Raw genomic sequence first — 18,404 nt, 5'->3', positions numbered from 1 at the left:
AAGGCCTCTTATCTGTTGTGTGCACCACCGTTGCCAAGTCATGACAAAGGATGCCTACACATTTAATTCCGTTCTCTTCACAGCAAGATGCCCAGAAACAGCCATGATGATACCTGCTCCCTTTTTTCCCAGCTTTCTTTAAGCCTATTAACGCCCAAGCTTTCTCTAGCCTAGTGGTTTACAAAGGGTATATAGTTCTGGGGTTCCACACACAACTTCAGGAGCCACTTTTAGGAGTGGAGAATGAAATGCTATACAGACAGGCTCAGAAACTTCACCCCTGCTTCACCCTGAGCTTCTGCACTTTCATCTGTTTATATATGTGTCTGTTCCAGGTAAGGTTTTACTTTCAAACCTTCAGTGTTTTAGCAAAAGGTTGGAAACCCACCACTGCAGTTCCTGCTTGTTCCCTTACACCATTCCCAAACGTACGTTCCCTCCTCTTCCATTATGTTAGGTTGGTTGGTGGAGGGCTCTTTGTTTTTCCCAACAGATGACTGTGGCTGTCAGCTCTGAAGTCTTCATCCAAGTGACTGAGGAGGTGGGGAATGACCCCGGTTTTCTCTGAGTGAATGAAGCATGCTTAAGCCCTGGTCATACACCCCAACCTGGACCTCTCAGGTTACCCCCTAGGCTGCAGCACTGAGAGTACCAGAGTGCCACAGTTGTCCTCGCCGCACATCAGTTTGTGTATTATGTCAAATATGCTACACTGCTCTGTTTGGCAAGAAAACATCTATTAGCTAGAATTGGGCTGAGAGGGTGTTCGTTTTCTTTGGGGTCCTTTAATACTGGGAATCAGAGAGGCCTGGAGAATTGCATACTGATTACAGCAGCCAGAGACCAGTGATGCTGGAACTTGTAAACTTGTCTAAGCATCTTGCTGCCACTCCCTGCTGGCTAAACCGGAACCTCCACCCCCAAGTTCAAGAGCCTTTTAATTACGGCACGTAGGCAGTGAAAGAAACAGATCGCCCAGGCTTGGAGGCCTGTGGAAGAGAGAGGATTGTGGATGGGGAGGAATTTGACTTTGAGGCATTCTAATTTAGTTCCCTCTCCTACCAGACTCCTTTCCTCCTCCTGCTGAGGCACAGGCTGTTGATGCCAAAAGCCAGGTGTGTCTCCGTATGGAGGTGTGTGGCTCTGGCATGGAGGGGGAAGCAGTGGAAGCCTTCCCGTAGGGGCCCTTCCAGCTGCCCTTCATTCTCCTTCAGGCAGGCTTTTGATCAGTCCCTGGTGTGCGCATCTGTGAGACATGCTTTCCTGTCACGTGGTGTATGAATCAGCTTTGGCTGCAGTAACAAACAACTCTAAAGTCGCACTGCCTCACAACAAGCATTTATGTCCCATTCATGGGTCTGCAAGATGGTTTGGTTCTGCTGGGCTTGGCTGGACTTAGCTTCTGACTGTGTATTGGGTTCAGGCCTTCTCCTCATGGTGGGGCCCAGGCTAAAGGAGCAGGGACTACTGGGGTGTATTCTTCTAGCCAAGCGCAGGAGCACAGGAGTATGGGTGGAAACCCGCAGTGCTTCTCAGAGCTTCTGCTCAGTACTGGCACCCTGTCCCTTCTGCCCACAGCCCATGGGCCAACGAAGTCACCCATAAGCTCCTGCCCTGGAGGGAGCGTGGGTGAGAGAGAGGAACATAAATACCATCTCCCAGTCAGGGCCATAGATTTGAAAACGGAGAGAACTGGACATAGAAGAGAATTGGTCATGTGATTGACCAGTGCAACTCCCTTGTTTTGAAGTTGAGAGAACAGGGGTCCAGGGAAGGGAAGTAATCTTCTCAAGATTGCTCAGCTGGGATTAGAAGCAAGGTCTCCCAACTGGCGGTCTAACGCTCTTTCCATTATCCTCACATCAGATACCAGGAATCCCGCAGAGTCACTTATGGAGTACTGACAGATGCCACCTATGACTTTGAGTGCACCTGGGCCCACTTACAGGCGGGGCCTTCACCGCAGGCCTGCTCCCTGGGGCTCTGAGCCACCCAGCACCCCTCCTCTGGCCTGCCTGGTGCTCATGGTGTCTCCCCTGGGGAGGGCTCCTCAGCACCATCTCCTCTGTCTCTTCCTGGCTCCTCTATCTACCTGCCTCCCCCCGGCCCACTTTCCTCTCTCTTCTTGTATACATGTGGCACTCAGTCACTCCATTTATGGGAGAAGCCGAGTGAGCCATATACTGAGGGTTTTCACGTTGTTGTCCTTGCTTCCAAGCTTTCAGGAAAACATCGTTTCCCAGGTGTACAGCCACACCAGGAACTCTCCATTCTGCCCTGGCAGCCAGTGACTGCGTGGAGACAGCCGTCGGACGGAAGGGGAATGCATAGGGACCCTAATCGCTTTTGGTGCCGTCCAAAAGTGGTCAGATATATTTATATTTAGACTATCTCACCTTTAAAAAGTTCAGACTGCTCTATTATTTTATTGATCCTAACTGGAGCTAATTCTGTTTCAGAAGCGTGTCCCCAGGGGCAATGATTATTCCTCCCATTTTTCAGACGGTGAAACTCTGAGACTGAAGAATTTGTCTTAGGCTAATTCAGGCAGCACGGTGGGGCTCTCAGTTCAGAGTTTTTTGTTTTTGTTTTTTTTTAGGAGATGCTGTCCCTAGGAGAAAATGCTGGGAGACAAAGTTAAAAAGGGAGTAATATGTGATGTACTTAAGAGAGCGGGAGGTGGCAGGCAGGAGCTGGAATGCACACATTCTTGTGCTGGTTGCGATGATGATGATTTTGATGATGATGATGATGATCAAGAGTAATGATGGTGGTTGTAAGGGTGAAGTTCAAGTACGAGACACTTCTTCTCCTCTGCCATGTTCTGGTCAGTTGGCATGTGGGGGGGAACACACAGCACTGCAAAAGTGGGTGTAAAAATGTCAGCTTTTCAGGGCTCTCTGGAAGGGAAAATCAGGTGGAGCCTCTTTATTTTTAGGCTCAACTAGACGTTCAGACTCACGGAACTACAAGAGAGCATGTTTGGCACCAGATCCACTTAGAGGAATGCAGGCCAGGACCCACAGCCTCCGTAAGGCAGGCCCAGCTTACCTCTGCAGGCGAGTCCTCCCCACACTCCCTATCTTAGTCTAGGGCTAGTCTCTCAGCCCCCAAATGATAGTTCAGAAACAAGGAGATGAGATCCACAACAGTGGGTCCCATCTTGGCCTGGTTTCCAGGATCCCCGCAAAAGTCACACTTATTCACCAGAGTCACTGGACTCAGAAAGCCCAATGCTACAGCCTGCCAGCAGTAGTCACAGTAAAGCACCCACCCGTCAGGGGTCACCTCCAACTTAGGCAAGGTTATAACCCAGCTGACACTCCACCTTCATCAGATGTTCAGGGGAAACAAACCGGAATGCCAACCCAGGGTCCAGTCTGTTCCTCTAGAAGGAGAGTGTGCCACTTCTCTCCTACGCCTCCTGCCTCCATGCGTGAATCTGGACTTCTGGCCTGATTCGCTGAACCGATGCGAGGCAGAGAAGCTAGAACAGGGCCAGAGACCAGGCTGGGCCAGCCAGGAGGAGGCACAATGTGGTCCTGTTACTGCACAAAGATGGAAGCCACAGAGAGCCACAGGGGGGCACCTACAGACTTTGGAGGCAGTCACCAGTTTTAAAACTCAATCATGTAGCTCACTTGCATTGGAAAAGAAGAAACTTTCCTTCCAGAAGTCCTGGGAGAGTGGAAGAAGGTGATGTGAAATGGTGGGCAGAGGAAGAGTGGGATCCTCACCAGAGAGTGGGTGGAAGTGGAAATGAGGGAGGTGGGTGTTTTCAAGAGATGTTGGGTAAATAAAAATGTTGACTGAAAGAATCCATATCCATAGATCCAAGCTGCTTGGATAGATGGAGCAATTTAGTACCTGGATAGAAATTTTATCCTCGGCAGAAAGGAAAATGAGTCTAGCCCCGGGTTAACTCAAGAGGTGGAGTAAGAAAGGAATAAGGCTGTTTGTTAATATAATTCTTTGAACTTTCTATATTCTTCAGACAGCTTGGTCTATTCCCTAGACTGTTAAATGGCCTCAGATAGTATAAATCTGAGTAAACATAATATAGAGGTTTAATTAATCCTTAAAAATGTATTTACCTTTTCTATCAGAGTGGTGTGCTAAGGGAAAGTTGGTGAGAGTGGGAGAGGCACATGAGGAGAAACTCCACTCAGCCCCAACACCAGCTCAGCAGATATTCTCTGCCATGAAGCTAAGAGGATGCAGAGTCTGGGACATGGTCAGCTGGCTGCTTGTGAAGCCACATCAGCCCCATCCATGGCTGTGTCCACCTGGCTGGCCTCCAGGTCAATCAGTGAAAGCAATGACTTTCAGACAATGGCCTTTGGTTCTCACCAAAGGATTTTGCCTGAAATGGTTGCCAGGAAGGTCTGGATTCTCTGTTTGATGCAGCATGGGTCCAGGGTTGTGGACAATGTCTCTGGACTTGGTCATATCAGAGGGTTGTATATTCTGGGATACGAGCTGCCTCTACAGATTAAGCATCTCTTGGCTTACAGTCCTAACTCCCTAGACCAATCTATGCCACTGTGAAAGCCAGATGTAAGTTGCTGTAGACAGAACAAACCATCAAACCCCTGCAACAGAGAGGAACTGAGAAAGGGGCCAACAACCCTAAAAGATAAGCAGGGTTAAGTGTTATCCATATTTAACAGGTGAGAATAGGTTTAAAGAAGTTGGGCTCCAGGTCACATAACTAAGCAGATGGCAGAGCTGAGGACTGGACCACGAACTTCTGGCTCCAATTCCTGGGCACTTCTTACTGCCTATTTCATCTCTGATTGCTCTGTGAAATTGCAGATGCAGGGCTTAGATGAGGAGGCAGGTTGAGGGGAAATTGGTCCAGTAATACCTTGACCTATAGAGTAATGGCTGGTAACAATAAGAAATTCAGTGAGCCCCAGCTGCTCCTGTCCCGTACTCAGGGTTTTGGAGGTTAGCCATTGTTGTACCTCCCTTTTAATCAGTGCTGTTCTGACACCAACTGAGAGGGAGGCTTGAGAAGTTGAGATGAAATTTGGGTGGTTTGTCTCCCTGTGACACTCTGGTGAAAGGTACTTGGGATGTGGGTAGCTAAATTTATTGGTTAGCATGAAATTAGGGAATCCATTCCTTCACTCAGAAATATTTATTGAAAGGGCACCTGCTCTCAAGGATCTTACACTTCACTGGGGAGACAGACAAGGTAATTATTGATGGCAATAATAAGAGCTGGGACACAGAGATGAGTGAACACAGGAAATGACTGAATCAGAGTGGGCTTGGGATGGTCAGATCCATTCATTCAGTAGCATTTGTTGGATGTCTTGTTTTGTTCCTGAAACTAGGGAATATTAACACAGAGATGAATGAGACACAATCCCTGCCCTCAAGGAGCTCACAGTCTACAAATAAATCACAACATAACAGGAGTTTTACAAGATATAGAGGAAGGTAGAACAGAGAAGAGAGCAATTAACTCTCTCAGAGGTGTCCAAGAAGGGTTTCTAAAGAAAGGAACCCTATTCTTGAGCTAGTTTTAAAAGATATGTCAAAATTTATCCAGAAGAGTGGAGAAGAACTTTCCAGGCAGAACATGTGTAGAGACACAGAGACGTGCGAGAACAAGTTGTGCTTAGGAAACTTTGGGCAGATTTATATGGCTCGGTGCAAAGAGCCAGGGTGGAGAGGTGGGTCATGGGGATGGGGAGGTTGGCAAGAACCAGATCTCACCGATCACGAATCATGTGCTAAGCAGCTCAGACTACCCTGCTGGTGATGGGGAGGGCTTGATAAGATTTTATACAGAGAAGAATTATGATCAGATGTGTGTTTTAAAGAGACAGCTCTGGCAGCTCTGGGGAGGATGGATCAGAGCTGGACAGACTAGACATTGCGAGAAGCCAGCTGGAAACATGCTTGTAATAGTCTGAGCAAGAAGGAAAGAGATGCAAAACAGCGGCAATGGGGAAGAAGTGTATGGGATGACCTTGAGAAGCACATAGGTTGTGGACTTGATAGGACTGCCTGAACTCCTTCAGGCAAGTGGGAGCCCCGGGGCTCTGGCTTGAGTGGGGACTAGGCGCCATTGCTGAGCATGAGAACGGGGTGGGCAATGGATGAAACAAATGGGAACCAGAGTATATGTCTTCAGCAAAGGCAGCAAAAAAAAAAAAAAAAAGGACCATCCTAAACCTAAAATCCAGGCAGAGAGGCAAGAGGCAGTTGCTAAGTCAAGAGTTTGCAGTAGAAGAGATGCAAGACACATGGAGGACATTATCTGCAAAGAGGAGAATGCAGGGCCAGGAAGGTGTCTCTTGGCTGGGGTAGAAAGAGGGAAAGGCTTTCTTTTAGTGCACAGGTGGTCCCCTCCTGTGACATAGAGGAAGACGTAGAGGGTATTGAACCGTTTCTGACCATGGCTGGTAACTGATGGGAAGGGGAACAGGTAAGGAAAGTAGGCAGTTGAAGACAGATTTGGAAGGCAACAATTCGAGGTGTTTGAAGCTGTGGATTTTGAATAGATAACTTAGGAGGAATGTTCAGAGAGTAGGTGACTAAGGACAGAGACCTGGGGAGCATTAAACACTTAAGAGATGGAAGGAGACAGAAGATGAGAAAACAGCAGGAGGGACTGAGCCACAAAACCCAGAGTGCTGGGTCTCCGAAGTGGCAGGAGAGATGCCACATAATGGTCTGGGACTGCATATTGCTCAGTTTCTTACTAACCTTTTGACCTTAAGTGATTTGCATAACCTCTCTCTGCTTTTGTTTTCCCATCTGTGAAATGGGCGAATAATACTGTCTTCAGAGGTTTGCTGAGAGGATTGAATAAGATGGCACATGGAAAGGAGCAGACACTTATACGTATCAGTGACCAGGGTAGGAGGTACTTGGTCAGGGTAGATTTCCCTCGAGGTAGACACTCAATAAAGGTAGGCCCGAACAGTTAAAACCTGAATCCAGCCACAGCCTGGAGAGCCTGACCCAGAGTCCTCCCATAATTGAGAATCTGCTGTTATTTGGAGCAGTGCCTCTTCCGGAAGGTTTTGGCTCCCTCACCCGTGTCCCCTCAATGAGCAGATCTGATTACATTGAACGTCCTCTTTCCACCTGCCTTCTCTTCCGTCATCTCTAATGACGCTGTCTTCCCCGGCGGAGAAGTTGACAGAGCTACCCAGGAAACAAATGGGACATTCTCTGCTCCAGTGGGTCAAGTGATTAGGATTTAACAAGAGCAAATTAATTAAGGTCTCTGGCACCAAAAACATTTTTTTTTCACTCCACAGACCCAAGAGATTGGCCACCAAGAAGTCAACTCTGCAAAAATGAGGACCTCATCCTCATCATGTTTGTTTTTCACTTGTGAGTGAAATGGGGTCAGGGTAAGGAGAGTGAGCAAGATTCTGAAACTGCTCCAAATCTTTAAAACAGTGGGCTAGGGTAATTGATGAAATTATAGAAAAGGTTTTGTTAAAACTTCCTCTGTGTGCAGTATACTGACTAACTTTCCTATGATTTAGAGGTACCTGGTACCTGCCCTCTGAGATAAAGGAATTCAAATCCCAGTTTACAGCAAGTGGGCAGGGGGTGGGGGCAGCAGGGCTGTGAAAACATTGTTTTTCAAACTTAATTTTAATTCACATGAACAAAAAACACACATATGCCGCAAGGATTCCTTCCCTCCCTCCCTCCTTCTGGGTAGAAATGACCTCACCTGTCAAACCTCTTAATTCCCTGATTAGGAAACTGAAAATATGGAGGAGGCAGCCTGGTGTAGCAGAAGAGACTAGGAAGCAGGAGACCTAGATCTGATGAGCAGATAAGCTACCAGCTACCTCTGTGACCTGGGGCAAGTTACTGCCTCTCTCTACAACTCAGCTGACTTACCTATAAACTGAGAGGGTTGAACCTGATAACCTACAAGGTCCTTTCAGGTCTGACATTCCAGGATTTTTGAATTACTTCCGTTGTGAGAGGTCATGACTCTCGGAGGCTGGCAATTGTGACTGCGGGGATTGCCAACACTGCTGGGCCAGGCCAAACAACCCGTAAGCGTCAGCCACAAAAATGGGCCAGACGATGCTCAGTCCATGTTCTGTTACCTGCATGTGGCTTATCCAACTTTCTGGATTAACTGTTAACTCATATCCCCCCACCCCCTTCCTTAAGCACCTCCCCTCCATCCCCCTACCCCCGCTTCCTCTGCATGGTCGCCCTTCTCCACGCCTGAGCTGCCGGATGCTTGGAGGATGAAGATGACCGATTCAGAAGTAGACACGCCAAGCAAGCGCTGTCCCCCTCCAAGGAGACCCCTTGGGAGGCAGTTCAGTTATTCCAGTTATGCTGACAGGGCTCAAATATTTTAGGAACAGCTCTTAGGAACTGCCTTCAGTGCCTGCAGCGCATTTTGGGACGGATTCAGAAGTGACAAGTCTGTCCATTGATGGTGGGTTTGTGGCTAGAAATAGCCACAATCTGGTAAATAAAGTGGATGCTCAAGCCAGGTAATATATTTTGGGGACCACGTGAAATGTGTCATTGAGCCACAACTGCTTTTCTCTGTGGCCCCTAATCTAGCACTGGAGGTATTTTAATTAGGGTAACTCCAGTAGATTGAAAAAAAGTAAGCCCCCAAATTCAGTGTTTTAACCCAGCAGAAGTTCCTGTCAGTGGGAGGTTCTCCTCCACACAGTGATTCAGGGACCGAAGACCCTTGCATCTTGTGGCTCCACGGTTCCTTAGGCTTTTGAATCTTTTATCTCCATCTAATAGAAAATACAAGCGAGTATGGATAAGGTGCACGCGCGCGTGCGAGCGCACACCACACACACGCACACATACACTTTTCCCCTCAGTACCCATTTCTTGAATCTTGGCTTGACTCATGCTCACATTCAGTGCCAGGCACCTAGCTCCACCTGAGTGCAGAGGGCTCTCTGAGCTCAGTTTCCTGTTCTGTAAGGTGGAGATAATGTCACCTCCTTTATTAGGTTTGTGAGATAAGTTGACCATATTTGCAAAGCCCTTTTAGTGATAGGACATAGTAAGCATTCAATAAATATTGACTCTCATCACCAACACCATCATCACCATCACCATGACCTTCACCATCACCACCCAGCGTGGCTGAGAAATGCAGTTCTGTTAGTATCTGTCCAGATAGTGAGAGCTCTAAGCCTCATAAAAAACCCACAGGAAAAAAAACCTACAGTATCTTAGGGCAGAGCTTCAGAAACACACTTCCAGGAATGGACCTCTCAATTACACCAATGCAAGGATATTTGGGACATGTGTAGAATCAGCTGGTTTCCAGAGCTCCTTTCAGGTCTAGCATGTTATTCATCTATAAGCAATGACTGAGGATTGGGAAGGACACTTAGGAGACAGAAGAACAGGTGCTTCTCGCTGGGAACGGGGTTGGCAATAAAGGAGGAGGAGGAGGAGATATGAGTGGGCTTTTTCTGTCCTGTAATTTCCCCCAAACAATCAATATCATGTGGCATTGAGTGTAAATGTGTGCCCAGCACAGTGTAAGCATCAGCATGCAGGATTCATTACCTCATTTAATCTCATAACTACCCTATAAGCAAGGGGATAGCAGCCCCCACTTTCTGATGAGGAAACTGAGGCTCAGAAAGAGGAATTAACTTACCTCAAGCCACAAGGCTAGTAAGTGGCAGGTACTCTGAATGTTCAATACATGTTCATCAGTGAGTTGACCCTAAATTGTGGGACCCAAAAGTCTTTGGGTCTAGGAGAGGAAGTATCCATTTCTTCAGCTGCCTGAGCTTTTCATGTCTGTCACATCTGGAAATAGAGTATTTTTTTAAATTACCTATAGCTCTTTGATCAAAATTCGGAGCCTTCCGTGAGGCAGTAGGTCTGGATAAGGACCATGATCTAGGCAGTGCTGCTCAAGTGTGGTCCATACATCAGCATCACCTGAGAGCTTCTTAGAAATGCAAATTCTTAGTCCTCATCCCAGACCTACTGAGTCAGATTGTCTGGGGGTGGTGCCCAGGTATCTGTGTTTTCATTAACTCTCCAGTTTGAGAAGCACTGTTGTAGAGTTAGTTGTCTGCAACCTTTATGCCACTTAAACTAGGATACTAGTCGGGGAAGAGGTGAGGGTGGGAAGCAGGATTTGGTGTCACTGAGGGGACCAGAGCTCTTCTCTGCATACTTCTCAGTCAGCCCTGGCCTATTAACTCCGTACATCATGGGAATCTGTTTTTTGTTCCATCACATGTGCTCATAGAAACACACAATAGGTTCAAGAAATGCTAACTAAACAGAATTAAATTGTATCTCACCGCTATGGACACAGCAAGAACCAAAGGCCAAAATTCAGCAGTGGAGGATTGGGATGCCACATCAGGGAGAACTCCCTGACAGCACTGTGGTGAGTTAGGGGCAGGGCAGCTGTGCAGGCAGGACAACCTACTCACAAAGGCCACCTTCCCTCCCATCCTCATGGGCCGAGCGAAGGGCCATTTCAGCTGGAGGCTCGGGGAGAGATACGATGACAAATGAAGCGTTCTGACATCCTATGGAGCCTACAGGAAGAGGGGCCCTGAAAGATGGAGAGACGTGAGAAAGAGGAAGGCAGCAGTTCTTCTAGAACTGTATCAGTGAATACAGCCCAGGGTTGGGCACCTTGTTAGGTGGTTACTAGATAAATTAAATTGAAAACCCCAGAAAGGGACTCAATCAAAATGTGTTGAATTTCTGATATTGCCATGCACTCTAATTTTCTATTTTGTTTTTCTACTACTTCTCCGCCTCCATTCACCAATAGCCTTCTTTCCTCCTATTCTAACTTTAGTCTCTCTTTCTCTCTATCCATTTTCCCATTCATCTTCTTTCTCTCCCTTCTCTTCAACTTTGCCCACTTGACCTGTCCCTATCAAATGAGCCCCACCCATCGTCCCTCATTAAAAAAAATTCTGCTGCTCAAGGAATCGATAAGTAATCTGTAGAGCAAGAAGCAGAGAGAGGGCTCGGGAGTGGATGCGAATGAGGTAGTTTGTGCTTTTCCAACTTTGGCAAACAAGCATTATCTACAAAAACAGGTGCACCTTCCTTCCCTTCAGCCATCTATCCATTAAAATGGTTTAGTTATTTCCTGAACACTAGACAGATAATGAGGAGGTAGCATTCAGACCGAAAATTTAAGCCACCCTCTTCAATCAGCGTAAAATTGTCTGATTAAGAAGCTAATTAAGAATCAAGTGTAGTGACTCTTATTGGAAAGAGTGAGTTTGGGGCTTCAAAAAATCCTGATTCCCCCCCCCCCAAAAGGCCCCTATGTCCTCCATCATCACCAGGGCTTCATTAAGCTCCCAATACCATATTAGCTGCCCAAGCCTCAACCATATCTGACCCCTGGCCTCGAGGAGCATACAATCTAGGGGAAAGAGCATAGTAGTGTTCGAACAAGGCTTGTGAAATAAATGAACAAGTGAGCACTGCAGTACCAAGGGTGCACAGGCATGTATTCAAAAGGTTGAAGGAAGCGATGAGAGTTGGCACATTGGGAGAGGGTAAGAAAGTGGGCAGAGAGGAAGTCTCCTTGTCCAGAACCAGGCAGGAGATCAAGGGGTCCAAAGGAGATTTATGAACCCACTAAAATCATAAAGACAGTTCATGTGTCTGGGTTTTTTTCCAGGAATATGGTCCTTAGCTTTCATCAGATTCTCAAAGGGACACATGATCCAAAGGATTAGGAACAACTGGGCTACAGGGAGACTGTCTCTCCTTCAGTGAACCCTCGAAGACCTGTTGTACAAAGTACAAGTTTAGGAGCTGTTGGAGTCCTGGAGGAAAGAGTAGCAGTGGGTGGCTGTCTTGTCTCCTAGAATCACAGCGTGTTGGAGGTTGAAAAGGCTTTGAGATGTTCCCATCCAGTCTCTTTGCTTGACGTGGAGTTGGCTGGAGTGACTCATCACTGTTTGCTCCTATGAATCAGCTCTTCCTCGCAGGGGACAGACCAGCTGCCCCTAGATTTACAGTGCTGCAAGAGAATCCCACTGTACCTCATCGCCAGTCATCTAACTCACCGTTGAGTCCAGCCTCTCAAACCATCTTCACCATATGGACAATCATCCCTTTCCTATTTTTCTCATCCCTTTACTGGCCCTTTCTTCCCAGCCCTTCCACATGCCCTCTGGACCTCATGGTCCACCATTGGCAACCTCTCCTCCGAGTGTTCCTTTCATCATCCTTTAATTGAAATAAAGCTGTCTCCTGAGGACATTGTTTCTTGCATGGCTGTCTTAAGTGGTGGCTGCTTTGTCTCCAGTACACTGTACCCTGGGGGCCTGGAGCTGGGGCCGAGTCCTCCTTGCTCCCCATTACCATCTCCAAACTGCCTCTCTTCCTTTATCTTCCAGAAGCCCCAGCCCCTTTGAAGTGAATGTCATTATACATCACCAGCCCTTTTCCCTTCTGGATGCTGCTGGCTGCTGACTGCCTGCTCACTGCTCACATCCCCTGTGCACCTGGCTCACACACTCCCTCCCACCACACCTGTCTCAGCATCTCTGTAGATCAGTGGTCCTTGGAAGAGGTGTTACCATCCCCTAGGGGGCTTTTTGCAAATGTATGAGGTTTTTGGTTTGTTTTCTAAAGTGGTTGTGCCCCAGCATTTATATTGAAATTTATATTATCATGTTATAAAATGACTTCCCCTTTGTTTTTCTTTACATAATCTGTTAGGGCATTATATTAATTTAAAAAAGAAACTATAGTAGCTTGGATTATTTTGTAAGTTCCATTTCAGAACAGAAAAGGGGATATTAAAATATATTTGTTATAATTTGTTATAAAAAGGGGGCATTTGGTCTGATAGAACTGAGGATGGCTGATGCAGATAATCTGTCCAACTCCCTGCCTTCCTCATTATTCCGAAGAACTTTCCCTCCAGCCCACCTCAGCCCCATTCAAGTGGTCACTCCCTAGTGCTCACCACCACCAAGAACCACATCCCTTCAAAATCTGGATTTAAACACCCCACTCTCTGATCATCACCCCCTATCCTTGTAGTTCACCAACTCTAGCAATTCTCCAAATTCATAGAAACCTCTTGGCATTGACCCTATCGTTTTCCACTTTTCCATTTTCATTATTCCTTATCCCTTTGTGTTCTTACTTCCCTCCTTCCCGGTCTAGACTCCATGGGCCAACGTGATAAACACCCCCTTTGCAAACATCCATAATTCTCATGTCCCACTCTCTCTCCTGCCATACTTACCTGGAAAGACAGTCTATGCTAATTAAAACCACCCAACCAATGACTAGACCCACTTTAAATTGTGGCCACAAATCTCAAATAGGTGCTCAACACTGTCAGATAATTCTACCACCTCTCCCTTGTAAATTCATTCTCTCACTCTGCAAGATAATTATTTTCCACCTTCTCTTCTCCCCACAAATCTTCAACACTTCCTCCCTTATCCCTTCCCACCTTAGCTGATGACTTCATGGAAGAAAAAGATGCTCTTGGATGAGAACTACCTGATTTTCCCACTATTGCATCTTTCCTCCTACCTCCTCTGTGCCCACCAAGCTAATTTCATCCTCATCCTCATTTCACTTGCGCTGACCTCTCAACAGCATTTCAAGGAGTTAGCACACGCTCTTTCATGAAACATGTCCTTCTCTAGACTTCTGGGTCTCCACACTTGCTTGTCTTGCTTCTACACCATTTATTGCTCCTTCAGAACCTCCTTTCCTGGCTCTGCCTCCACCAAACCTCCATATTACCGGAAGCTTCAGGGCTCTGTCATAGGCCCTCTTCTTTTGTCTGTCTACCTCTTCTCCCAGGAGATCTGGGCCATTCCTAAGGCTTCAGATTCCACCTCTACACTGATGACCTCCATCACCAGGCAAGAGTTCTTCCTAAGCTTCAGACTCATATGTCCAACTGCCTACCTAGCCCTTCTATTGAGATTCCTATCAGGTGTCTTAAATTTACCATAACCAAAATAGAACTATTAATGAATGTAGTAGGCTGAATAATGGTCCCCCAAGACACCCAGGTCCTAATCCCTGTTAATGTTACCTTATATGGCAAAGGGGACTTTGCAGATGTGACTAATCTAAGAATCTTGTAACAGGTAAAGTTTTGTGGATTATTCAGGTGGACCCAATGTAATCAAAGTGTTCTCATAAGAGAAAGGTAGAGGGAGACTCAATGACAGGAGAGGAGTAGGAGATGTGACATCAGAAGAACAGGGCAGAGTGATGCAAGGAAGTGGCAAGGAACACAGGCAACTTCTAAAAGCTGAAAAAAGGCAAGGAAATAGATTCTCCCCTCAAAGCCTCCAGAAAAAAACAGCCCTGATGACACTTTCACTTTAGCCCAGTGACACTGATTTTTAGACCTCTGATCTTCAGAACTGCAGGAGAATACATCTGTGTGGTTTCGAGCCACTGAATGTGTGACGATCTGTTATAGCAACAATTGGAAACCAATACAGTGGCTGCCACCAACACACAGATCCACACCCCTGACCCTCATGCCCACCACACCTCAGTCAATGACACCAATACTCATCTAACTGCTGAGGCCAGAAGCTTCAGAGTTGTCCAGAGTTTTCTCTTGATTCACCTCACCTGCCAACAAGTCTGTCAGCTCTGCCCCCAACATACATCCTGACTCCAGTGGCCTCTCACTTCCTCCGCCGCTACACCTTAGTCTAAGCGGCCATCATTGCCGAGTTGCATCACTACATCACTTTCTCGGTCTTCGGCATCTACTCTTGTCCCTCTTCAGTCTATTGTTTCACAGGAGTCAGGATGGCCTTTCTGAAGGGTATATCAGACCACATCGTCCTCCTATTACAGCCCTTCAATGGCTTCCCCTTATACTCAAGGTAGAATATAAATCCCTTGCCATGGCCTATAAGGCCTTACCATAGACTGGCCTCTGACCCCCATCTCCCTGCACTGCCCCACTCATTCACTCATTCCCTGCGCCCTGGCCACACTGACCTCCTTTCTTTTTTTTTTTTTTAACTTTTATTTATTTATTTATTTATGGCTGTGTTGGGTCTTCGTTTCTGTGCGAGGGCTTTCTCCAGTTGTGGCAAGTGGGGGCCACTCTTCATCGCAGTGTGCGGGCCTCTCACTATCGCGGCCTCTCTCGTTGTGGAGCACAGGCTCCAGACGCGCAGGCTCAGTAATTGTGGCTCATGGGCCCAGCTGCTCCGCGGCATGTGGGATCTTCCCAGACCAGGGCTTGAACCCATGCCCCCTGCATTGGCAGGCAGATTCTTAACCACTGCGCCACCAGGGAAGCCCCTGACTTCCTTTCTGAGCCGGGTGCCTTGCATTCCCACTTCCTGGCCTTCGGGCCTGCAGTTCTTACCACTAACGTGCTCTCTCTCCAGACTTTGCATGGATCCCTCCTTCTCATCATTTAAGTCTCAACTCAAGGGAATTCCCTGGTGGTCCGATGTTTAGGACTTGGCGCTTTCACGGCTGTGGCCCAGGTTCAATCCCTGGTCGGGGAACTAAGATCCCACAAGCTGTGTGGCCCGGCTGGAAAAAAAAAGAAAAAGACAAAAAGAAGAAATTAAGTCTCAACTCAGATATCACCTCCCTCACAAGCGCTTACTACCGTCTGCATCAAACAGGACTCTCAGTGTCTGCAGGCAGTGGCTATTTCCCCCTATTTTATCTTCCTCATAGCATATGTCCGTGCCTGAAATAGTCTTATTGGTTTGTTTCCGTGTCTGTTGTGTGTCTCTCCACTGGAATGCCAGCTCTCTGAGGGCAGGACTCTGCCTGTCCTGCTCACTGTGCTATCCCTAGTGCTTAGCATATAGTAGGCACACAATTAATATTTAGTTTCCTGGTTGTCTGACATAGCTCGTTTCTGACTCTACACTGCCCCTGGCCCATAGAGCCATGCCAAAGTTCTCTCCGCCAGCAATGTGTGTATATTAGTAGCACTGGGTTTGTTGTTAAATAGCCGAGAGGTAATCAGTGGAATTTCGGACATTCAGCAGGTATGGAATGACCATAGGGTTTCTTTTACGGTACCTTTGAAGGCACAGGATTCAGTCAACATCTGCTAAGTGCCAGGTGCCACAGATACATGGCAGAGGGAGAAAAAGATATTTGTATTACGCCTTAATGGACAATGAATTTGGATTTTGTCAGGCCAAGGAGTAGGAGGGGTAGAGCAGAGGCAGGCAAAAGCACTACATGTAGGTGCCCGACTATTTCAGGCCCTCGGTGTGGTGGCCTTCCACATACTTCCAAAGACTCGTTGAGCCTAGAAATGTAAGGATGGTTGCCATGTGGCCCAGAGCTGAAAGGTAGGTTTGAAAAGAACAAATCAAACCAACATAAATCTGGCTTACCCAATGCCTGTACTCGCTTATAAACAGAGGGAGACTGTTTTCTCCCGGCAGCGAGCTGCTATCTCTTACTCGCCTTTGTTGTTCTCTTCTCCCTGCTGCCCAGGCCTCATCATTCATGAGGGACCCTCCGTGTACCGCATCTTTAAACGGTGGCAGGCTGTCAACCAGCAGTGGAAAGTGCTGAACTATGACAAGACGAAAGACCTGGAGGATCAAAAGGCAGGAGGCAGGACCAACCCCCGGACCTCCTCGTCCACCCAGGCCAACGCGCCCCCCTCCGAAGAGGAGGCTGCGGGCACCCCTGCCCCTGAGGAAGGCCCTGCCCGGGCGGCCGGCCACCCCTCAGGCCCTCTGTCCGATCACCACTGTGCTTACACCATCCTGCACATCTTGAGTCACTTAAGACCTCATGAACAGCGGAGCCCCCAGGGCGGCAGCCGAGAGCTGGTCATGAGGGTCACGACGGTGTGAGAGGAGAGACCTGGGAGGGAGCTGTGACCACACACGCACGCACGGGAGCGAGGAGAGGAGGGGCGGGGGGGGGCGCCCCTGACAGGACGCCATCTGGGGAGCAGGTGTGGGGAGGCATGGAGGCACCCCAGGGGCCAGAGGGCAGGCGGTGGGGGGGGGCGCTCGGGGGGCCTGGGGGCAGGACTGGAGTTGGAGGGAGGCTGGTGCTGTGAGCGGTTTCGTGATCTCCAGCCAGGCAATACCGGTCTCCAACAAGCACGAGGAAAACCAATACAAACTCAGCAACGAAGTGCAATACATACTGAGCCTAACAAAACACAACAGCAAAGGCACCCAGAGGTGCCCCCCTGTGCAAAACACCGGGGAGAAGTGGCGGCTGGCGGGGGGGGGGCGAAGCTGCGTGTCTGGTCGCGGTGGTGCCCACGTGTGCACGTGTGGGAAGGAAAAGCACTTGTAGCCCTCCTTGTTTTACCCTTGAGTTTGCTTTGGTTTCTCCCTGGGCTGTGTTCCAGGGGCAGTTGGGGGGAGGGAGAGGGATGGGTGGGAGCTGGCAGGGATGAGATTCCTAGCATTTGCGGCCCCTGGGCTCACCTGGGTGGGCAGGATTCCTGACTCAGGCCTCAGGGGCAGGGAGGGAGATGCTGGCCTGAGCCGCCAGAGGGAGGGGGGTTTCTTCCCCTCCCAAACCTTCCAAACTGGGAACTCCCAATTTCAGATGGGCTCAAAGAGGGCGTAGGTTTGGAGTAGGGTGTCTTTCTGTGCCCTTGTTACTTTATTTTATGGTGATTTGGCTCAAAGATGTTTACAGGAAACACACACACACACACACACACACACATACACACACACAACAATAGTACAGATTTCCCATGGGTATCTCGAGCACAGTCCTGCTGCCGTGGCTTCAGCCTTCAAAGCTGTCAATCCAGGAGTGATTTTCCCAATCACCCGATACCACCCATGGCCAGGACGTGCTCAGGGCCACGGCCACTCCTGGTTTGGCACCTGCTGAGACCCGGGGCCCCCCATGGCAGGGCACCTCCTGCCCAGGGTCTCCCAGGAGAGCTGCTGCAGCGAATGGGAGGAAGTTGGCCGGATGTGCCCCAAGGAGTGGAGTGGAGACCAATCTAAGTATTCCTTGCTGCTCGGGACCCTCCCCCGAGGGTAGTTTGGCTAATCCCTCAGTGCTACTGGCTCCCTGGTCCCTCCCATGCAGCAAGGCGGGCCCAGGGACCCTGGCAGGGAGCACTGTCCCTTGAGCCCGCCTGCTGGTTCTGGGACCCTGCCAGGGAAGGCCACGGGGTGGTCACCTGCAGAGTTTCTTGTTGTCATTGCACAATGGTCGCATCATCCATGGGTGTGAAAGGGACACTGTCAAGTACTTTTTTAAACTAGTTTTTAGGGTTTTTTAAAACTCTCTGTTGTTTGTATTATTCTCTTAAAAGCTTGAAAATAAAATTTCTTTCCCTACCACTAGTGTCCTTTCCCCTATGTGAGTTTTTCCTTTCTCTGTCCTGTTTTCCCTCTATGGTATAATTTGCTTTCCCTCTCTCCTGTGTCTGCTCC

The 18,404-nt window shown here is 48.3% G+C and overlaps 1 protein-coding gene across 1 annotated transcript in view; it reads left to right on the top strand.

Moving 5' to 3' along the window:
- Positions 1-16,871, top strand: part of MARCHF4 (membrane associated ring-CH-type finger 4) — a 100,845-nt gene extending 83,974 nt beyond the window's left edge. Inside the window, exon 4 of the mRNA XM_007187882.2 lies at positions 16,471-16,871. Coding sequence (XP_007187944.1) covers positions 16,471-16,838 — 368 coding nt within the window. The 3' untranslated portion in view covers positions 16,839-16,871. The remainder of the gene's footprint in view (positions 1-16,470) is intronic.
- The last annotated feature ends 1,533 nt before the right edge of the window (positions 16,872-18,404 follow it).

Source organism: Balaenoptera acutorostrata, chromosome 8, assembly GCF_949987535.1.
Source record: "Balaenoptera acutorostrata chromosome 8, mBalAcu1.1, whole genome shotgun sequence".
NCBI lineage: Eukaryota > Metazoa > Chordata > Mammalia > Artiodactyla > Balaenopteridae > Balaenoptera > Balaenoptera acutorostrata.
The sequence above is the reverse complement of the archived record's forward strand: the minus strand, read 5'-3'. Positions and strand labels throughout refer to the sequence as shown.